This window comes from Hylobates moloch, unplaced genomic scaffold (genome assembly GCF_009828535.3).
Source record: "Hylobates moloch isolate HMO894 unplaced genomic scaffold, HMol_V3 SCAFFOLD_6, whole genome shotgun sequence".
NCBI classification, from domain to species: domain Eukaryota; kingdom Metazoa; phylum Chordata; class Mammalia; order Primates; family Hylobatidae; genus Hylobates; species Hylobates moloch.
In genome coordinates this window covers 127999673-128023551 of record NW_026652281.1, presented here as the reverse complement: position 1 = coordinate 128023551, position 23879 = coordinate 127999673, and the positions used below count along the sequence as shown (strand labels likewise).

At 36.4% G+C, this 23879-nt stretch overlaps 2 protein-coding genes and 1 long non-coding RNA gene across 3 annotated transcripts in view; 2 read left to right on the top strand and 1 right to left on the bottom strand.

Annotated features, from left to right (window-relative positions):
* Positions 1-5210, top strand: part of LOC131383789 (uncharacterized) — an 84101-nt gene extending 78891 nt beyond the window's left edge. Inside the window, exon 7 of the long non-coding RNA XR_009214068.1 lies at positions 5064-5210. This is a non-coding gene — a long non-coding RNA (uncharacterized LOC131383789). The remainder of the gene's footprint in view (positions 1-5063) is intronic.
* Positions 5211-8355: 3145 nt separating this feature from the next.
* Positions 8356-19281, top strand: ZNF300 (zinc finger protein 300). Its single transcript, XM_032158381.3, has 6 exons — positions 8356-8615; positions 9343-9458; positions 10159-10202; positions 14742-14868; positions 15112-15238; positions 16374-19281. Exons 2-6 carry the CDS (start codon positions 9425-9427, stop codon positions 17917-17919), a joined length of 1878 nt encoding a protein of 625 aa, XP_032014272.2. The 5' UTR covers positions 8356-8615; positions 9343-9424; the 3' UTR covers positions 17920-19281.
* The window catches only part of LOC131383746 (uncharacterized), a 41451-nt gene continuing 36583 nt past the window's right edge, over positions 19012-23879 (bottom strand). Inside the window, exons 5-7 of the mRNA XM_058440385.1 lie at positions 20710-20789; positions 20087-20120; positions 19012-19157 (exon numbers count right to left, since the gene is read on the bottom strand). Of these exons, the coding sequence (XP_058296368.1) occupies positions 19012-19157; positions 20087-20120; positions 20710-20789 (260 nt within the window). The remainder of the gene's footprint in view (positions 19158-20086; positions 20121-20709; positions 20790-23879) is intronic.

Genomic DNA, 23879 nt, shown 5'->3' with positions numbered 1-23879 from the left:
AAAATTTCCTTTGATTCTCAAATCAGGAAGAGTTGTTGGATATTTCCAAATGTTCTTCCTATATCTAGTGAGATAATCACAAAGATTTTATTTTATAGTTTAATATAGTGAAATATACTGAAGGATTTTCTAGCATTAAAGGATTGTTGCATTTCTGCTATAAACTGCACTTGGTTGTGATGTCTTTTTATTTTTATATATTGCTACATTTGATTTGTTGAAATTTAGTTTAAAATTTTTGTGTCTGTTCATGAAGGATAATGGTCTGTAGTTCTCTCTTCAAATGTCTTTATCAGCTTTTGGTATAGGTAATGCTGGCCTCATAGAATGACTTGAGAAATATCTCCTCCTCTTTAATGTTCTGAAAGAATTCATGAAGAATTTGTATTATTTCTTCCTTACGTGTTTCATATCATTCACCAGTGAATCTGTGTTGGCCTGAGTTTTCTTTGTGGGAACATGTTTAACTACAAAACTACAAATCAGTTTTTAAAAACTGATACATGGGTCTTCAGTTTATCTACTTCCTATTAAGTGAATTTTGGTAGTCTGTGTCTTTCCATAAATTTGTTCATCTAAGTTATCTAATGTATTAGCACTTAGTTGATTAATATATTTTTGTATTTTCCCTTAGATATCTGTAAAACCTCAGCTTTGTCAGAGAAAGTTTTTATCTCCCTTTCATTTTTGAATGACAGGATTGCTGGCTATAGTATTTTGTGAGGTTCTTTTTAGCGTTTTGAATATATCATCCTGCTCTTTTCTCATCTGGAAAATTTCTGCTGAAAAATATTCTAGTAGTCTTATTGCAGTTCCTTGGATGTAACAAGTCACTTTTTCCTTGCTGCTATCAAATTTCTCTGTTTTTAGCTTTTGAGAATTTGACATAATGTGTCTTGGCATGGAACTTTTTGGATTCATCTTATCTGGTATTCTACCCATCTGATCTTAGTTATGGATTTCTCTTTCCCTCTCCAGGCTTTGAAATTTTTCTTCCTTTATTTCTTTTAATGTTTTCTGTCTTTTTCTGTCTCTCCTACTTCAGGTACTTGGATTGTGTATATTTTTCTGCTTGCTGGTTTTCCAAAAGTTCATTAAACTGTTTGACTTTTTTCATTCATTTATTCTTTTAGATGAGATGATTTCCAATGACCTGTCTTACAGTTCATAAGTAATTTCTTTCACTTGATATAGTCTGTTATTCAACCCTTCTATTGATTTTTTTTAGTCCAGTTACTGTGTTCTTCAGCTCTATAATTTCTGTTTTGTAACTTTAAAATTATTTATCTGTTAAAAAATTCTAAGTTTGTTCATGCATTGCTGTCTTGACCTCAATGAGCATATTTATGACTGTTTATTGATTCCCTGTCAGATAAATCATGTATGTCCATTTCATTAGGGTTGGCTTCTGGGGATTTATATTGTTCTTTTATTTGGAAAAAATTTTGTTTTTTCATTTCCTTTGACTATCCATGATGGTTTCTGTATATTAGATACAACAACCACCTCTCCCAATCTTGTTATAGTAGACTCATGCAGGAGATGGTCCTCACCAATCAGCCCAGCCAGAGATTCTAAGTGCCTCTCAACTCTTTGAGCTTATCCAACTCACTGATTTTGTTCTCAGTAGCTTCCAGGAAATTAGAGTGGTCCAAGTCATGCTAGTGCCCTGAGAAAGGTGAAATAGAAGCCAGTTTCTCAAAATGCAGCTTGGAGAACTGGGGTGTCAGATATGTGTTATAGTTACTTCTTTCCTCAGGGAGAAACTGAGAGCCACAATTTTGCTCTCATTCATTCTGATTTAAACCAAGAGGTTCTGTGACAGATGCTTGCACTCTCATTCACACTGCACTTTGGGGCACTTGATGCATGCAGAAATTCTTTCTAGGGAAAGTCTTCAGACCTGGATTTTTTGCTGTAGCATGCCAGTAGAAAATGTGGGGGATTACTCACTCTCTTGTTCAAGCTTGCAAAAGTCTCACAACCTCCCTTCAGGGAGAGTCCGCAGACCTAGATTTATTGCTGTTGTAAGCTGAGGTAGAAGGCACAGGAGTGCTGTCCTTCCCATTGAAGCTGGAGGAGGTTTATTCTTTATTTGCCACATAAGCTCCCATATGCAGGGTAGTAAGAAACCAGACCTCAGGGTGGTGCTTGGAAAGTGTGCAAACTCCTTCCAGAGAGAAGCCAGAAGCTGGACTGAACCCAGAAGCTACAGCTGCTGAGAGTGTTTGCATGATTCAAAACCACTTCTATGATCTTTGTGCTTCAAAGAAATTATTCAGTGCCAAATCCCTGCTGCTCTCCATGCAAGGTGATTTAAAAGCCAAACCCGCTGGCAGGGATCATAAAAGCTGAGGTACTATATGTGTTGTAGGAACCCTTCACTCCTCAGGAAAAACCTAGGAGATGGGAATCCTAAGGGGGTGTGCTCAGGGTGGAGTTTGTGCATGAGTCTTTCTCTGCTTTTCCTACTCACTTCAATGTGGATATTTTCTTAATTCTTCAGTGCACAGGGGTCTTTCAACTAGTTCTGGCTTTCTTTTGAAGGTAAATGATCCATGTGTAGGTGTCTATTTGGGCATCTGGGGAGGAGGCATAGTCAGGAGTGTCCTATTCTGCCATATTTTTGGACATCAATCCAGTTCTAGGCATTTCTTATAAAATCCTTTGGATTTCTACATAGCAAATCACTCATATCATGCACATATATAGACACTTTTATTTCTTCCCTTTCTGATCTGTATGTTTATGCTTGTAATTTTGTTTTCTTGTGTTATTTTATCAGGTAGAATTCCCAGTACTATGTCAAATGTGTGATGAGAGTGAATACTCTTGCCTTGTTCCTGATCTAAGGGGGAAAACATTAAGTCTACACAGGCCTGATAATTCTTGATTTGATGTCAGATATAGTAAATTTTACTTTGTTGAATGCTAGATACTTTTGTGTTCTAATATATATTTATGAACCATTGTTCTGCAGTTTTGTTAAGTTACTTGGGAATGATTTGATCCTTACAGGTCTGACTTATTAGGTGGCACGAGAGCAAGATTTTAATCTAGAGCTAATAATTCCCCACTACTGAGGCAACATCATTCTGCATACTCTTCCCAGTAGTTCAAGAATTGTAAAGTTTTCCACTCTGTCTGGCAGGAACAGGCATGAATCTTGGCTTTAAAAATAAACTCCAATTGTTTTCTCTTATTCTTTCAGGTATTTCTTTTCCCAGGTTCTGGTAGTTTCTTTACATACACACATTAATCAATACTCTGCTGAATACTCTGCGAATATCTGGAGTTCTCTCTCTGAGCATCTTTCAACTTTTTGTCCTTTGCCCTGGTCTCCACAGATTCTTAGTTATTTCTGCTTAACTCTGAGAGTCTGCTGTTGTCTGCCTGGGCTCCTCTTCTTGTGTTTGTCCTGGAAATTTTCTCAAGGAAGTAAACTGGGTCACTTCATTTGTTTCTCATCTCTCAAGGATTACCATCCTTTACTGCCTGATGTCTAATATCTTAAAACTATTGTTTCATATAGTTGTCTGTTTTTAAAGTCATTTCAGTTATAAGTGTTGATATGGTTTGGCTGTGTCTCCACCCAAATCTCATCTTGAATTATAGCTCCCATAATTCCCATGCATTGTGGGAAGGACCCAGTGGGGGAAAATTGAATCATGGGGGCAGTTTCCCCCATACCGTTCTTGTGGTAGTGAATAAGTCTCATGAGATCTGATGGGTTTATAAGGGGAAACCCCCTTCGCTTGGCTCTCACTTCTCTCTTGTCTGCCACCATGTAAGATGTGCCTTTCACCTACTGCCATGATTGTGAGGCCTCCTCAGCCACGAGGAACTGTGAGTCAATTAAACCTCTTTTTCTTTATTAAACCTCTTGGTAATTTCTTTATAAATTACCAAGTCTCGTCTTTATCAGCAGTATGAAAATGGACCAATACACATCTGCATTCATTCCCTGTTATTTCATCTTTGCCAGAAGCAGAAGTTTGGAATTATTTTCTAAAACTTAATTTTGTTTTACAATTATGTAAATTTTTGTGGTTCTCAAGTAAAATAAACAGAACATGGTACATTCAAAGGACAGTGGGTACTATTTCTGTCCCCTCTGTCTTTTTTTTTTTTGTATTTTTAGTAGAGATGGGGTTTCACCATGGTCTCGATCTCCTGACCTCGTGATCTGCCCGCCTTGGCCTCCCAAAGTGCTGGGATTACAAGCGTGAGCCACCGCGCCCAGCCTTGTCCCCTCTGTCTTATTTCCTTCTTAGGAAGTGTCTAAGATGACCACCAATGATCCCCACCTCCTGGTATTCATGACCTTGTGTAATCACTTCCACATAAGTAGCTTCTAACCAATAGAATATGGCAACATTGAGGGGATATCATGAATAAAAGATTGTGACTACCATCTCCCTTATAGACTCTTTCTCTTGCCTCCTTAAATCAGCAAGTTTCCATGTTAGAGAGTTCTTCATGGCAAGGCACTCTGAGTGGCTTCTAGCCAGCAGCTGTCAAGTGAATACCCTCAGTTCAATAATTCTTGAGGCACTGAATCCTCCCAAAATCATACAATTGAGCTTGGAAGTGAATCTTTCTCCAACTGAGCCTTCAGATGAAACCCTATCCTTGGATGATAACTTGATTATAGATTTGTGAGAGACCTTAAACAGAGAACCTAGATAATTTATGTCATCTTCCTGACCCACAGAAACTGTGAGACAAGTGTGCATTTTTATGCCACTACATTTTGGGGTTATTTGCTACATTTTCATAGATAATAACACCCTTTATAGATAATGTTTTATTTGATGATTTATTTTTCCATTATTCATTTTTAATTTTTAAGGTAAGTATATATTTAGTTGATCTTCATTATTCACAAATTCTTCATCTGCAAATTCACCTACTTGCTAAAATCCATTTATAACCCCAAAATCAATAGTCACAGCACTTTTCCAATTATTTGCAGACACACACAGAGTAGCAAAAATGTGTCACCTCATGTGCACATTCTCAGTTGAGTTAGAACAAGGCAATACTCTGGCTTCTTGTTTCAGCTCACATACAGAGAAGACCAGAGGATGGAGACAGAAGGGGCAGCACAGTAATGTACAAGAAGCTGCAGCTGTTAATGGAGTGACATTAGGCAAGTTAATTAACACTTCTAAACCTCATTTTCTCTTTTATAAAATAAAATCTACCCAGGATAAGTTGTTTTTAGGATTATTTTATATATTTATGTATCTATATATATGTGTGTGTGTATATATATGTGCGTGTATATATATATATATATATAATCTCAGCTGGGATTTCATTTTATAAAATAATATTTTATATATATATATAATTTTATTTTTCCCCTGGAAGCAATGGTTCAGTACTTGCTAATCCAGGGTTTATGATGACTTTATAGAACATAACTTTTGTAAATAAAAAGGACTGGGGAAAGGGGTTACTTCATTTGTTTCTCACAGCAACTTTTTATATATGTTATGCACATATATAACAAATACATACATATTCATTCACTTTTACGTTAAAAATGGTAATAGCAAATATTTTCATTTTTCCACTTTATGTTTTTAACATATTCTTAATATAATTTCAGGATACATAATATTATATCCTGAAATTCACTTCATGTTAGTACAGAAAGATATTTCTCCCTCCCTCTCTCTCTCCTCCAACCCCTCTCACGGCTAAATAGTACTGTTTTAAATGTTTGTGTTATCTGCTGTCTTTTGGTATTAAAAACAGTTTTGCAATAATCTTTTGGCTATTTTTTATTCCGAAGAATGTATCTTTGGGATATATTCTTCAAGTGGGGTTTCTGAATCATAGGGTAAAAATTATGTAGTGCCGTGGTTTTAGAGATATGTCCATACATTCTTTGATAATCCTCCCCTTAAGAGGTGGAGCTCAATTCCCATTCATTTGATTATCGGCTGGCCTGAGTGCCTCACTTCTAGCCAATAGAATACAGAAAAAGTAATCAGACACCACTTCCAATTTAGGTTATAAAAAGCCTGTGGCTTCTGTTTTGTGTGTGTTCTCTCCCCCTTGACTCACTTGGTCTGTAGAGAAGTCAGCTATCATATCATGAGGCAGCCTTAGAGAGAGGGAAGACACCTGCCATATCATGAAAACAATAAGGTAGCCTAAGGAAGGGCCCACATAGTGAGGAACTGAGGCCCGTAAGCAGCCATGTGAGCAAGATTGGAAACTGATATTCTGAGGCTTCCCCACAGCTATTTGATTGAGTTTGGAAGCATATCCTCCTACAATTGAGCCTTGAAATAATTGCAGCCCTGGCCTATGGCTTGATTGCAATATCATGAGAGACTAAACCTGAACCACCCAGCCCAGCTGTTCCCATTCTTGACTCACAGAAACAATGAGACAATATTTATAATTTCAAGTTGCTAAGTTTTGGGTAATTTGTTACACCACAATAGATAACTAATACATGTAGTTTTGCTAGATATTGCCAATCCCTCTAAAGAGGGGATGTAAGTTTGCTGTCCCACCAGTAATACATGATATTTCCCATGGCCTAACAGTGTTGCCAAACTTAGAAAAATATTTTACAAGCAAATAGATGAGAAATGGTATTGTACTATGGATTTAATTTTCTTCCTTTCATTATGAGGGAGGCTTCCTGTTCCTTCAACATCTTCTTTTTAAATTAGGTACTACATAAGGACAGCTTTCTGTAATTCTTAAGATGAAGATCTAAAGTTTTTACAATTCCTACAAGGCTCTCTGCATAGGAATAGTAGTAGAGTCTGGCCTTTTCCTGACCCTACAACTTCCACTGGCATCACTCCTTGAGGGTGAGGATTCTGAATTAATCATTACTGTATACCTTTACCACTAAATTCAGTGTCTACACTGTCTTAAGCTCAAGTCAAGAAATAAATATTGATATAACTGTGGAAGTCTAAATAGAGATGAAGAGGTTAAGTGCTCACAACCAACCATTTCTTATCCTCTTTGTCTTGACCAACTTTTAGTCAGACTTGTCTCCTTCCCGCAGGCCCCTACATTTTGGCTTGCCCTGAGTTGAAACACTGCACTAATGCGCTATGATTCAAAACATCTCCCCTTAACCGCTTATTCTCAGAATTCCATGACAACAGAAACAATTTCTGTAGAAATGCCCTGGTTTTGCCACCTGCACCCCCTATCTCATATCCTTCTCCCTACAAAGTTCCTGCTAACCCTTCTTACTCTTCCCTATTAAAAAAAAAAGTCATTTTGTTTGATATTGTGATTCTTGCAGATTTAAGATTGGAGCATTCTTCCTAATGCAACAGTGTTCTTTCTGAATACATTGTCTTCTTATCTAAGTCTGCATTTGTTTTGACATTAGAAATAAATTGCTAAATGTAAAACTGCTGCCTATTTCATAACATATCAAAAAGCATGACTCGTGTGAAAATTATGATTCAAAATTGTATTCATTTATACAAATGAAACATTGGTCTGTGAACACGCCTTTTGCTTTTTTAAAGCTCGATGTAAGGTCTAAGGGTTAAGATAACAATTTTAGTATTCTCTTTGGCTGGTTCATTTTTAAAAAATCATGTTGTTGTTGTTGTTTCTGAAATCTAACCTTCTCAGTCTCTCCCTTATGTCCGTTCCAGTTTTCAAGTCTCTCTTCTGTCTCAATCTGTCTACCACGCTCTACCCCTTAGATTCCCACTTCTATTCCTATGTCTACTTTTTTCTCTTCAGTCTCCCGTCTCTCCTCCTTTCTAGGCTGGCTCCTTTGTCCCCATTTCCCCCATTTTCTCTCTGATTCTCTGCTTCTCACCGTCCCTCTCTTTGTGCCTCAGTCTCCTCTTCCCTGCCTCTTAATTTCCCTTTTTCCTTCAGTCGATCTCTTATCACTTATTACTGCAATATCAATTTCCCTTATAAAGATTCCTTACCGTTGTTACTGGCACAATTACAGTACACAATGATTGTTCAGCCCTCCTCGCCCCCAGATTTTGTCCCTCTCTCCCACAGTGGAATCTCCCTGGAGAGGACCGCACCATTCCACGCTTCCCCTCTCAGCAATCGAATCTCCCGGCATGGGGCTGTACCATTCACAAACACGTCCATGGTACCATCTAAAATTCCTCCCCTTTCGTCAGAAGCATGCTTCCAATAGAGGAAGATTCACTCCAACTTCCTCTTAAATCCCCCTTGTAAAATCTTTATGCAAAAGTGTGCACCTTACTGCTCCTTTCGTAGGCCTTCTTTCCGTCGCCTTCCCCTCCCTTCGCTGCCGCGGTGGTACAGCCCACTCTCGGGCTCAGCACTGGGCGAATCCTCCGCTAGTACGGAGACGACCGGGCTCTCAAGATGGCGGCCCCATGCGGAAACAGCCTCAGGGAGCAGCCATGTTGCTTCCTGAACAAAGCTTCTGAAGATGCGGAACGGGCAAAACCGCCCCGTACGGAACGGTGCAGCCTCGAGAGCCCGGTGTGGTGCTCGCGGACAGGAAGCGGGAGAGTTTGCCAATATGGATGTGACAGCGGTTCCCATTAAGCGGTGATGGTGGTTTTGGGACCTGATAATCGAGCTGGGAGTCAGAGGCGGGATGTGTGCAGTGAAGGGTGAGTCTCTGGGATTGGTAATGGGAGGAGAGGAGCCCGTGAGGGTCAGTGGTAGGTGGTTTATGAAATCACTGGTGGGGGAAGTAGGTGGGATTACTGTTGGATTTATGTGGGAGTCCAAGATGTGATTAGTAACTGGGAAGTGAGAGGTGAGGGGGTGTCTATGAGGTCAGGAATGGAATGCAGGTGGACTGACTGATGAGTTTAACTGGGTTCAGTGATTAGGGGACTCTGAGAAATCAGTGATGGGAGGCTATGGACTAAATGTTGGGGGCGTCCATGTGTTCAGTGATGTGATGGACATGGGGGAGTTCAGTAGGGTATATAATTGCTAGGCCTGAGAATTCCGAGATTTAGATGGGGACAGTAATGGGGCCACGGTGTCATGGTGGTCAGCCACATTTTACTGGGGAAGGCCTTTACTTAACGTTACATTTCCACAGCTCATAGGCAACTGTTTGAGTTCTTAAAGGTCAACCCCTTTTCACATCTTTTCTTAGTCTACCATTGCCCACTAAGCATTTCTGATGGTACCCCCATCAGAAATGGTCATTTTAAAACAAGACCAAACAAATCAAAACTGATAGAATCATAATAAAAAGTTTGATTTCAGTCCTCCACTTTCTAAGTTCATTTAAATCATTTTATATTTTATTCAAGAGACATTTATTGAGCATCTGCAGGATATCCAGAGATGAGTATGACTGTTTCTTTTGTTTCCTTCCAGATCTGTTTTGATACCCCCATATAAAATAATCTGTCTGTCATGGGAGCCCCCACGTCCTCTGAAATAGTTCAACTCTGTCTGCATGACTTGTCCTGGGACTGAGGAAAGTTTACCAGGTATTTACCTTACTGCATTGTGGTATACTCTTTTTTTTTTTTTTTCAGTGGTTCCAACCTATCACCATTTTTGTATACAGACAATAGCGCTGTTGAAAAGAGCAATAAAAATTTAAACAGAAAACATCTTAAAATTAACCTTTGAGTTCATGCACATTGATTTAGCAAGAGCTTTCTAAGTTGGGGGGAAAATATGAGAGAGTTCTTGGAAAATTGTTGGAATTCAGCTGCTGGTTCTTTTTAGGAATAGGGAATACATGCCTCAGTTTTCCATTTGGTCATTCCCATTCTTATTGCCAAGGAGCTCCATCTTCACTTATATCCTTATATAGCTATCCATGATTATTGCCTCATGAAAATCTTCTATAAATAGAATTGCTGATTCCCACGGGGAACAGTAAGTTGTTAGTAAATCAACTGGAAACATATCTTCGCATCTATCCAATTATAAAACCTTGGTCAGCTTCTATGTGATCATATTACAGGTACAAGGAGTAAAGAATGATCCCTCCTCCACATGGTGCCTGCTGATCCTTCTGTAAGGCTAACCAACCTGACTTCTGGTGTTAGTTGTTGCTAGACTGGTGTTAGTTAATTACCTGACTTCTGGTGTTAGTTGTTGCTAGACTGGTGAATGTGAAAGCTGCAGTCTGGGTTTGGGCTATGAAAAACATTCTGATCACCAGTTTTGCTTTTTCAGTCATCTGGCCTTTTGGAAGAGAGCAAAAAATGATGAAGTCCCAGGTGAGTTGCTTTAAAAAAAAAATTATTCTTTGGTTTTTCATACAATCAAATGGAAAGTAAAGATAGCTAAAATCTGGATGAAGGGAAAGGTGGTAACAACAAAGATCAAGACCTCGAAGGAGTTGCTAGATAATATGTAAAAAACCTGGCTGGCAACCATTTTTATAAATTAATGTACTAATTGTTGTAATCTTACTTGCAGACATCATGAGTTACACGATTTGCATTTCCCTAAAGAGAAAGATAAATTTCCCATGGTAAGAAAATGTTTCTTGCCATATAAGACTAAAAAAAATTTCTTTTTGGCTTTTACTCTAGGAGGTGGAGTGCACAGTGTTCTCACCAACACTCCTTTGCTAAATGCCACAGTAGGTTTCTTGTAATGGTGTCTTAAAATGATCTTTTTTAGAGGGGATGTATCATAATGTCTTGCCAAACTCCTTGAACCTTATTCTTGAGTGGGGGTTGGCAAATTATTGCCATGGGCCAAATCCCATTCTCCAACTGTTTTTATAAACAAAGTTTTATTGGAGCACAGCCATGCTGTTTGTTTACATGTTGTCTATAGCTTTTTTCTAGCTACAATGGCAGACTTGAGTAGTTACAAAAGAAACCATATGGCCTGCAATGCCAAAAATGTAAACTTTACTGAAAAAGTTTGTTGACCCCTGCTTTTGAGGAACAAATTGATTACAGGTGCTTCCTATTGTCCAGCTTTATCCACAGGTAAATTCATTAATGTAAGATAGGCACATTTTGAATGTTTTTCTAAACTATGTATTTCTCTCAAAAAAGCTGTTCTTAAATTATGTTTATCTGGCAAATCTTTGGAGGGCAAAGGTCCCTGATGCTGCATATCTTTTGCTGTGCTTTCAGAATTTGTAGGATTACTGTCAAGTTCAAGGCTGTTCCTTCTTTGCTCTCCCATTTTTAAAAGTTTGTATTATTTTTTCTTTCTGCCAGCATTGGCATATAAACATTTAAAATTATATAAAAGATAAAAATTTAAAACAAAGAGACCTTTTAACTTAAACTCACCTTCTCCCAGGATAATCAGTGTTAACCATTGCTTCTAACCTTCCAAACCTTTTTTGATATGAATATAACTGTGATTAACAGTTTATATGTAAAAGTACAAATGTGTGAGAATGTCTCTTATTTTCTTGTGCTTTTCTTTTGGAAAAAGAATGTTATAGTAAACATTTTGTTCTGCAACCTGATTTTTAACTTACTGTCCAATATAAAGGTCTTTTGTATACATTTAGAATATCTTTTTCCATATCAGTACATAGAATTGTCCTTTATTATTTTATCAGATGCATAATATTTCCTTGTGGCCTGGTTGCCTGGGATTGTTTCTTCATCTTACAGATAGAGATTATAATCCTCATAGGGTTGTTGTGAGAACTGAGTAAAAACCATGCTTAAAACCATAACTGGGGCATGGTTTGTACTGAAATATTTAAGTGTCAGCTGTTATCACATCATCATTATGATTATCATTGTCAAATCTTGAAATCAGCTTTTACATTAGGAGTCCTTGTGTATATTTTACAGTAGAGTTTAGAGTTCTATTGCAAAAAGATTTTTTCATTGTTGTTTTTGTTTTTGGATTTCAGTAGCTTTGTTTTAGAGCCGTGCAGACTAATATAGTAGCCATCAGCCAAATGTGGTTACTGAACACTTGAAATTGGCTAGTCTGAATTGAGATATGTTGTGTTAAGTACATACCAGATTTCAAAGTTATATTTCCACAAAACTCACTAGTAGTTTTTAAGGATCCCACGTGGAAATGATATCTTGAGTAATATATTGGAATAAATGTATATTATTGAAAATAATTTTTTGAATGTGGTTCCTAGAAAATGTAAACTTACCTATCTGGTTAGCTTTATATTTCTGTTACACAGCACTGCTTTGAAGGAGAATGGATTTTTTACTTAGCCCAGTAAATCCAACTGCTGTGGGTAATTAGTTGATTAAATGCTTCTTCCTTCAGGAAGAGGGCTGTATATTAGTTCCCTACCATCCAGAAGTGAAGTCGTTTTTACACATATCCTCCTTTTCAGCCTCTAACACCTACTTCTCTTTCATTTCTTCCATCACTTAATAGCACTTCCATTTCCCCAGGGACCCAAGCTGTAAAAATTGTAGTTGACAAAAGTATAATTTTCCACTGATTATGTACTATATTTTTCTCAAAATTAAGAAATTTATACCTACTTATTATATTGAAGCATTTGGGTATCATTAATAAAGCAAAATCATAATGTTAGAATGATAACATCTATGCATTTACCTCTCAGAATGGATTTCCTCTGTATTCCACATTTATTATCTTATGTTACTTTTCTTCAGATAAATGTAGACTAATACACAAAACAGTTTTTAACTAAACATGAGTTTTAATTTATTTTTTCTTTATAATCATTATTCATTTCTTTTTAACAAATGTTTTTTAAGTACCCAGTATATGTCATATGCACTGGCTAGCTGTTGAATATCCTGAGCAGATTTACTTATAGTTTTCTTCTGGAAGGACTGCAAAGAAAAAAGAGATGTAGAAACTAACATTAACACATAAAAGTTCTGTAGCAGACATGGGAGCAGGTACTGTTATAGCAGAGAGGGGGGAATAACCAGATTTCTAAGGAAGTAGGTAATAGGCTTAAATGATTATTGAACTTTGGCTCATGAGGAAAGTAGGCTGAGGACAGGAAGCAGCATTTGTAAAAGTAGAAAGGGCAGAGTGATTTTAGGAAGGCTGAGAATTTGGAAACTAAAATGGAGAGTGCTTCATGGAAAGGTCGACTAAGGTTGGTATTGAAGTGATAGAATATGAAAGATCATGATGTTTACAGTATCAGGGAGGCAGTTTGGACTGCAGTAGTCAAAAACCTAGACTACTGAGTGAGAATAAATCTTGCAGATATAAGAGTTCATCAATCACATATTTAGTTTGTAATCTTTGGCAAGTATTTACTTAACCACTGTAATCCTCAGTTTTCTTATATGTACAATAGGAAAATTAACAGTATTGTTACGGACAACTAAGTGTTTGCAGCTTGACAGAGTGAATATGGAATTGGTGTGGGATGAGAGAAAGCTTGAGATTTGAGATGACTGAGATGAGACTGTGTTAGCAAAGAAGAAGAAAACAAAGGAGGCTTTTAAGCAGGCAATGTTGACATTTGAAATAATCATTTTCATTCTGAAAGTGGTGTTTGGTTATTATGGAATATTTAGGGAAAAAGTCTGAACAATTTATTTAAAATAATACAGATCACTATTGGATCAGTTTCTGCTATTAGTTAACAGCTATTGTGAGGATAATGGTGACATAATTAAAATAGTCAATTTTCCCTCCAGAAACATTTTATAACTCTACTCTTACCCAAATTCTTTTTTGATGTTATGTCACTAATTTGTTGTTGGTTTTTTCATTAATGTTTTCTGCACATTTTTGTTGAGTTTATCATTCAGGATTCCTTATTTTTTATTGCTACTGTAATTGGTATATTCATTCTATTACTAACTATTGTATGTATATAAGAAAGCTATTAAATTTGGGGGAAGCTAACATCATTTTCCTATGAAATAAAGAGATTAGATTAATGATCTTCTAGAGCTCTGACATTCTATGATTCTCTAAATGTAGCTTTTCTTTTTTAAAAAAAAATGTACTTACAAAGGGCATTTCTGCTCTATAATCATTAATTAAAATTCTCCTGTGTCTTATTTTGTTACTTTTATGGCCTTTAGTACTTTTTAGAGTTTAAATTTTTATCCCATCAGAATTTATTCTTTTTCCCAGGTATTATATAGTGTATTGGTTTGCTAGGATTGCTATGACAAAGTACCACAAACTGGGTGGCTTAAACAATAGAAATTTAGTCTCATAGTTCTGGAGGCTAGAAGTCCAAAATCAAGGTTGTTCTTCTTCAGGACTGTGAGGGATGTATTTGTTTTGTGCCTCTCTCCTTGGCTTCTTTGTAACTATCTTCTTTTTTCTCTTTGCGTTATCTTCCCTCTATGCATGTCTTTGTGTTCAAATTTCCCCCTTTGGATAAGGACACAGATCATATTGGATTCAGTTTCACCCTAAATACCTCATATAGCTAGGTATATCTGCAATGACCCTGTTTGCAAGTCATACCACATTTTGAAGTACTGGGGTAATAGGACTTCAACATATAAATATTCAGGAGATACAACTCAACCCATAATATTTCTTCAACATTATTATTTTCCTGTTTACTATTCATTGTTTCAAAACTATTCATCCAATAATCCATCTTCCTCCCGGTTATTTGGGTGCTACCTTTAAAATGTATGAAATTACTATATGTATTAGGTAGGCATTTTATGGTTTACCTCTTTTTCTCCTCATATTGCCTGGCTCTGCTTGCTAAAAACAGGATTTTATTTTGTTTTTCCCAAAAACTATGACACAAAACTAGGCGTGGGTGTAGTTGTGCACATTATAGTAGAAATTATGAGAATAATCATTTCAGATTGAACAGGAATTTACTATTACAGGGGTTAGTATCATTCAAGGATGTGGCTGTGGATTTCACCCAGGAGGAGTGGCAGCAACTTGACCCTTCTCAGAGGACCCTGTACAGGGATGTGATGCTGGAGAACTACAGCCACCTGGTCTCAATGGGTAAGGATGGCTTCCCTGAATAACTCAGAGTTGTCCAATCAAGTGCCTTTCCTTACCAGTTGCTGTGATGAGATTGTTCCTGATGTATGTCATGACTTTTATGACCTTCATACCTTTGCAAATGGAGGTTATGCCTTTGTTGAAGGCTAACTGGACAGCTTCAGTGTAGACCATCTGAAACTGCACCTTCTTTTTTTCCTTCAGTGCAGTCAATCTCAATTCTTTGTGATTTCTGTTTAATAGGGTATCCAGTTTCCAAACCAGATGTCATCTCCAAGTTGGAACAAGGAGAAGAGCCATGGATCATAAAGGGAGACATATCAAATTGGATCTATCCAGATGAATATCAGGCAGATGGGAGACAAGGGAAGTGAAATATCAATTTATGTGTGTTTTTTTAATTGATTGGTGCCTGAGGTTTATGTTTCTATCCTTATTGAAATCTCCTATTCTTTGCTTCTATGCTGAGAATTTAGTAGTCACTCAACAAGTAATTGTGAAGCCTTTCAGAGTTCTATTTTTTGTTGTTCCTGTCTCGTGTGTGTGTGTGTGTGTGTGTGTGTGTGTGTGTGTGTGTGTGTGTGTGTATATATATATATTTATATATTTATATTTATATTTATTGTCTTTCCTGAAAGGGTTTTAAAGGCAATAGAAGATAAATTCCTTTCAAGAACATAAGCTGTACTTTAAAAGGCAATATTCCCAGATAAATGACTGTATTAAATTAAATGTCAAATACAGTTACTGTTTTGAAAGTTCAGAGAAAATTAGAGTCTAAAGAGATGTGAGAGTATTTGAGAAACATTTTTCAGAGCATCCAACTGTAACTGCTCTGAATGACATAAATGCTGATGAGGCTGAAGGAGGGTGAAGGCAAGCAAACAGTGTTGGAGAGAGAGTATATGAACAAAAACCTTAGGGTCAGGAAGATACAGCTTTTCTGGGAGAACTTTACTAGTTTTACTTGACATGTATAGAAAGTAGTTTATTGGGAGTAGTGGAATTTACATCTGTATTCTCAGTTTGATACTGAATCTGTAGCAGGATATTGGATCTTTCTATTATTTGTGTTAGTTGTTAGGAAAATAGATGGAGGAGAGTTATTTTGCCTATAGAAGATACCTTGTTTCTTTAGAGTGATGGTAGGATAATAAGAATGTGTAGCACATGGTTTATAATATAAATGAAATTAAAAGATGAAAAGGGGTTTCTATTCAGAAAGCAGAAGTGAAATATTCTAGAAGAATAATAAAAAATTAGTGATGAGACCCCACTTTTTCATCTAAGTTTAGTTTTTACATGAATATTTCTGTTTAACATTCTTGTCTGTCTATTCACCTGATAACACTATCTGCTGTACTGTCTTCTGAGATGACCTGTTTCCATCCTTTTTTTGTGAGTTCATCTACCATGTTGGATCATCCATTTGTTCTACTTCTTTACCCTCTGTTAATTGACTCTTGTGATGACTCTTAAATTGTATCTTTTCTTCTTTTAGACAGGAAGAGTAAGCTTCACAACTCCCAGTCCTGTATTTTGGGGACAGTTTCCTTCCATCATAAGATATTGAAAGGAGTCACAAGGGATGGTTCATTGTGCTCCATTTTAAAAGTCTGTCAAGGTGATGGTCAGCTGCAGAGATTTCTAGATAATCAAGACAAACTCTTCAGGCAGGTCACATTTGTTAACAGCAAAACAGTGACTGAGGCATCAGGGCATAAATATAATCCATTGGGGAAAATATTTCAAGAGTGCATAGAAACTGATACATCAATACAGAGATTCCATAAATATGATGCTTTTAAAAAGAACTTAAAACCAAATGTTGACCTACCAAGTTGTTATAAGAGCAATTCAAGAAAAAAACCTGATCAGAGTTTTGGAGGTGGAAAATCATCTAGCCAGAGTGAGCCCAATTCTAATCTTGAGAAGATTCACAATGGAGTAATACCTTTTGATGATAATCAGTGTGTAAACGTTTTTAGAAATACACAATCCCTTATTCAATATCAGAATGTGGAAACTAAAGAGAAAAGCTGTGTATGCGTTACATGTGGAAAAGCCTTTGCTAAGAAGTCACAACTCATTGTACATCAAAGAATTCATACTGGAAAGAAACCATATGATTGTGGTGCATGCGGAAAAGCCTTCAGTGAGAAGTTTCATCTTGTTGTACATCAGAGAACTCATACTGGGGAGAAACCTTATGATTGTTCTGAATGTGGAAAAGCCTTCTCTCAGAAATCATCCCTTATTATACATCAGAGAGTTCACACTGGGGAAAAACCCTATGAATGTAGTGAATGTGGGAAAGCCTTCTCCCAGAAATCACCCCTCATTATACATCAGAGAATACATACTGGGGAAAAACCCTATGAATGTAGAGAGTGTGGGAAGGCCTTTTCCCAGAAGTCACAGCTGATTATACACCACAGAGCTCATACTGGAGAGAAACCATATGAGTGTACTGAATGTGGGAAAGCCTTCTGTGAGAAGTCCCACCTCATTATACATAAAAGAATTCACACTGGTGAGAAACCCTACAAATGTGCTCAATGTGAGGAAGCCTTCAGCAGGAAGACAGAACTCATTACACATCAGTTAGTTCATACTGGGGAAAAACCTTATGAATGTACTGAATGTGGAAAGACATTCTCCCGCAAGTCACAGCTCATCATACATCAGAGAACACATACTGGAGAAAAACCCTATAAATGTAGTGAATGTGGCAAAGCCTTCTGCCAGAAGTCACATCTGATTGGACATCAGAGAATTCACACAGGAGAAAAACCTTATATATGTACTGAATGTGGGAAAGCCTTCTCTCAGAAGTCCCACCTTCCGGGACACCAACGAATTCATACAGGAGAGAAACCTTACATATGTGCTGAATGTGGAAAGGCCTTTTCTCAGAAGTCAGACCTTGTTTTACATCAGAGGATTCATACTGGGGAAAGACCCTATCAATGTGCTATATGTGGGAAGGCCTTCATCCAGAAGTCACAACTAACTGTACACCAGAGAATTCACACAGTGGTAAAATCATAATGAACTGGCCACAGAAAAGCCTTAGTATTAGCTCAAGCCTTAATAATTACTAGAAACCCAATTAATTTGATAAGCTTGGGGACAACATCCCAATAGATAAAAATTTTTAAGGGAATTTGTTTCTAGTTTGATGATGCCTAACTTTTCCAGCAAAGATGATGGAAAATAGTTATATAAATGAACATTTTTAATATGGCATGTAAAGCTTTTAAAGTTATGAACTCAGTGATCAGCACAGCAAGTTAAGCATACAGAATATTGTCAAGTTGCATATTCCTTATACTACATAATGATAATCAGCCATTGTGAAACTGCTAATATTAGCTTGTCATAATTATGGCCATAAAGTAATTTTTCTATAAAAGACATGGAAGAAAGCTTGAGTAAACAACAAAATAAAACCTATACACTATTTTAAGAAGGAGCTTGAGCAGGACCCCTAAAGCTACATGTAAAGTTCTTGTACAAAAAATGGAATGATAGGTTGATCAGATTCAGTAAAGTTGATCAGGATGCATTTTCCCATCTCAAGCATATAGGTTGACCTGCATCTCTGGAAGGACCTTGAGATTGATGCATTTTGAGCAGGTCTCCCTTTTACTCTTCCCAACTGGGAACTTGGAGCTGAAAACCATTGGCACTGAGGCCAGATGGTCTTGGGTTTAATCCTGGCTCAGTGCCTCACAGATTGTGTGACTTTAGGCAAACATACTTCCCCTATCTGAGTATTTTTTATCAGTAAGTACAAATACAATGCAGAGCTCATTTTCAGTTAATATTAGTACTTTTTAAATCTTTACTCTCTATCTTGAAGCATTAGATGTTAAGACTAATGTGTAAAAACCATGTCTGAACTTGCTTTTCCCTCTGGACACTCTGCTTTTGATTGCCTATCCCTATAAGTGGCTCATTTTACTGTCTTCTGATCCTGGTGGCCTTATTTTTGCTATGTTAAGGTTATGTTTTTTAATACTTGCATTTATTTTCATATACTTCTATAAACCATGGTGATTGCACATAAAGACCCTGCCTAATGTCTCTTCACTTCTTTGTGATCCTTTCCCTGAAGCCCCAACTGTTTTCCCTGAAAACTTACAGGGGAAAACTCTTGGGGTGAGAAGTAATGCCTGCATAGCCTTGAGGACTGGAGGCCTCTAAGATATCACCTTCTATACTTTCTGTCATTCCATCCATTCCCCTATAAGCGTTTTTAGATGAGCACCCTTGCTGGAAGTGACCTGCAGGAGAGCATACTTGGCAAGAATGAGAATACCTGTGTGATAAACACAGCATCTGCACATATTTCCTGCTTGATTTCCTATCCACTTGATCCCCTTCCTGCTTGGCTAAACTGTTGTGAAAACATGGGGCTCCTCTAGTTGAGAACAACTGTAGAGTAGAGGGCACACTGGATGGGGATGTGGGAACTGAGTATTAAAGATGCCATTCACTGGACAGGGATGTGGGAACTCAATATTAAAGATGTCATTACCCCCACATCCCAGGTGATGTATATATTGTTGGGGTGGGAAAAGAGAAATCCAGAAGAGCAAGCCCATTCATAAAACAGATCTGCTAATTTTATTGTTCAATAACAGAAATAAAAATGCTATATAGCATGTGGGTAGCTATCACATGGCTATAAAACCAGTGGATTTTTAGCTCTATTTATATGGAACTAAAGCTACAGTTGTGTGGAACTAAGCTTCCCCTCTATTGGTAAGTGGCAGATACCCAGTTTTCATCAATAGTTACATTGAGCTTACTCTGATGTCCTGTTTTGCATAATTCTTTTATCAGGCTTACTCTGATGGTCTGTTCTTTATATATTTTTTAATCTGTGCATCCTATGGTTGCCCTGACAGTGTATCTAATATGTGTGATTAGTCATATTCTTCACTCCTCAACAAAATTACACTAGTTTTTCACAATAGTCAATGAACCTTATATAAACACCTCAACAACCTTTTTTATAAAAATCTTATAATTTGGTTCTAAAATTATATACAGAAATGCTCCAAGGCAAGAGTGGCTAAGACACTTTTGAAGAACAAATTTGGATAACTTATTAGACTTCTTATAAAACAGTGGTAATTAAGGCAATGTGGTATTACACAAGTAATCATGTAGATCAATGGTAAAAGAGAATCTGAAAACTGATAATTACCTGTAGACACTTGAATTATGACAAAGTTGACATTCTAGAACAATGGGAGGAAACTCACCTTTTGAATAATGCCTCTGGCTCAGTTATCCAAATGGGTAAAACATAGAAAAATTTACTGCATACCATTCACAAAATTTATTCTGCCTAAACCTGTAATAGAGGACAATATATAGCAGTAAGTATAGATCAGGCAAAAAGAAAGCCTGAAAATACCTAAGCAACAGTCTCAATAGGTTAGAATAAAAAAGCGCTGTGATCTAACTCCAAAAAAGTAAAAAGGACATGATAAAAGTAAGAGAAGATGAAGAAATAGGAAAATACACAAAATCGGAACAACAAAACAAAAAAATTATGGCTCACGTCTGTAATCCCCATACTTTAGGAGGACAAGGTGGGAGGACACCTTGACCCCAGGAGCTCAAGGCTACAGTGATTGCACCACTGCACTCCAGCCTGGGTGACAGAATGAAACCCTGTCTCAAAAAAATGTAGATTGAAAAAAATAATAAAACTTTAAGTAAACTGGGAATAAAGGGCAGCCTCCTCAAATAGTTAAAGGGCATAGATAAAAAACCTACAGTTAACGTCATATTTAATGGCTGGAGAAAGGCAAGAATATTTACTTGACTCTTTCTGGTTAACATTATACTGGCAAATTTAGCCAGTGCAATAAGCAAAGCAAAGTAGGGAGTGGGCCTGCAACCTGGAAAGGAAGAAATAAAAGTGTTATTATTTGTAGACAACATATCTTTCTATGTAGAAGATCTCAAAAGCTGCACAAAATATTTAGTAGACCTAATAAGCAGGTTTTGCGAAATATCTAAATAATTTGGAGAGATTAATTAAAACTTAGGTATTCTGATTCTAGAGTCTACACACTTAACAATTATGTTATGCTGCCTCTCCTGCCTCCCTTTCCCTTCTGTAATTAACAATATTATCTTCCACACCATTTTCTGAATTGGTTCATGATACATGATGCTTGCATGCAGATGCACCTATTATTTAGCCAAACTTTAATATTGAAAAAAAAAAAACATAGAAACATTTAAGTCACCATTTAATCAAAAATTGAATCTTAATCCTTATGTTTTAGTGTTCAAAAATGACTTCTTATACATCCTGACAGATAGTTTATTGGGAATACAGACCTATGATAATCATGTTGGATCTTTAAACGAGTTAAGAGGATTCTTATCTGCAGAACATTGGGGATGTGATTGATGCTAAATATTCAGTGAATGCCCTGAGCTTTGACCCTCTAGGATTGGAAAGTATAGAAATTTAGTCCCTTGGGAGTTGTGTCCTGGTTGATGATACTCTTTTTTGCTAGTTTGCCAAAAAATTTAAAGATCCTGGCCCTGGATTTTGTTGTTGAGAAGACCAACAGGAAGCTTGATTTAATGTCTAACACTGCTTTGAAATTCCACATCTATGGAAAATCTCAGCATGTTCATGGATATGGCTGCCTGAAAAGTGCCATACCATACACAATTACAGCTGCCAGAGACAGACCAAAATCAGTGCCTGTCATTGGAATGGATACGTGGTCATCTGGCAAAACATGGTCATGTTCATATTGTCTCTTTTACTATACATGAAGTGGCACAATATAACTTGGCAGTAGATTGGGATAAGCTAAAAATGTGTAGTACAAATGCTAAACAAACCAGTAAAATAACAAAACAGAGTTATAGCTTAAATCCAAAAAGAAAGAAGTAATCATAACAAATAATCCAAAACAAGGTAGAAAAAGAGAACAAAAAAAAGAACAAACAGAAAACAAAATGATAGTCTTAATCTAATGATATAAATACTCAGATTAAACATAAATGATCTAAAGATACCAATTAGGGGAAGAGATTGTCATATTAGATAAAAACGCAGAGACTATATGCTGCCTACAAGAAACACACTTTAAAGACTCAAATGGGTTTAAAGTAAAAGAATGGAAAAAAGACATACCATGATAACACAAAAGAAATCTGGAGGGCCTATATTAATATCAGATAAAATATATTTCGGGATAAATAATAACTAACAGATTTTTAAAAGACCAGTTCATAGTGATAATCAGTTTATCATGAGAACATAATCCTAAACACTTACGCACTTAATAGCAGAGATTCACCATACATGAAGCAGTAACTAATAAAACTTCAAAGGAAAAATAAATCCACAATTACAGTTAGAAATTTTGATACATTCTCACTAATTGAGAGAATGAGAAGATAATTAGTAAGGTTATAGTAGGTAGATTTGAACAGCAAAATCAACCAATTTGACCTAGTTGACATTTGTAGAACATCCCACCCCAAAATGGTACAATACACATTTTTAAGTCCATGTAAAACATTTACCAAGACAGAGCAATAAATGTAAAAGGTAAGGTGATTCATTCTCATGTGATTCTAATTTAGTTCATTAGAAATCAATTACTTTAGAAATAAGTAACATGAAAGTATCTGGAAAATACCAAATATATGGAAACTAAACACACTTCTAAATAACCCATTGGTCAAAGAGTGAATCAAAATGGAAATGAAGCATTTTGAACTTAGTGAAAATAAAAACACAACATATCAACCTTTGTGAAATGTCACTAAAGTAGTTCTTAAAGAGAAATTTAAAGTGCTAAACAAATCCATTAGAAAAGAAGAAAAGTCTCAACCAATGAATCAGTTTCCACCTTAAGAAGATAGGAGCAGGAAAAAATGAAATGCATTATAAACAACAGAATGATCTGTTCAAAGCATAAATTGAATAGAAAAAAAATACATCAAAAGCTGGCTTTTTGAGAAGATAGATATGTCGGACTCAGGAAAAAAGAGAGAGAGGACACAATTATTCAAATCAGAAATAAGAGAAGTGACATTACTACAGACTTTACAGACATCCAAAAAAATAATAAGGGAAGATTATGAACATCTTAATAGCAATAAACTTGATAACAGATGAAGTGGACAAATCCTTTGAAAGATACAAGCTACCACAGCTCATTTGAGAAGAAATAGATATTAACATAAATAGTCCTATATCAATTTTTAAAATTCAACTTGTAGTGTAAAACCTTATCAAATTCAGGATCATAGACCTTGACTGGTGAACTGTCTCAAACCAAACAATATTTAAAGAGGCAACAATTCGAATTCTAGACAAGCTTTTCCACAAAATTGAAGAGGAAGGGATAGTTCCCAATTCATTATATTAGGTCAGCATCACCATGATACAAAAACAGAAGATGTTATAAGAAAATAAAACTACAGACCAATATCCCTTATAAATATTGATGCAAAAGTCTAAAAAATAATGTCACATTATATAAAAAGGATAATACATCAAGACCCAAGTAGGTTTTCTCTCAGAAATGCAAGGTTACATTAACATTTGAAAATCAATCAATGTAATCACATTAGCAAACAAAAAGGGAAACCATATTATCTCAAAAGAGGAAAAAAGTATTTGACAAAAATCATCTAAAAAGGAACTAACTTCTTCAATAGATAAAAAGGAAGTGAACAGATGACATGATTGTGTATCTAGAAAACCCCATTGTCTCAGCCCAAAATCTCCTTAAGCTGATTAGCAACTTCAGCAAAGTCTCAGGATACAAAATCAATGTACAAAAATCACAAGCATTCTTGTACACCAATCACAGACAAACAGAGAGCCAAATCATGAGTGAACTCCCATTCACAATTGCTTCAAAGAGAATAAAATACCTAGGAATCCAACTTACAAGGGACGTGAAGGACCTCTTCAAGGAGAACTACAAACCACTGCTCAATGAAAT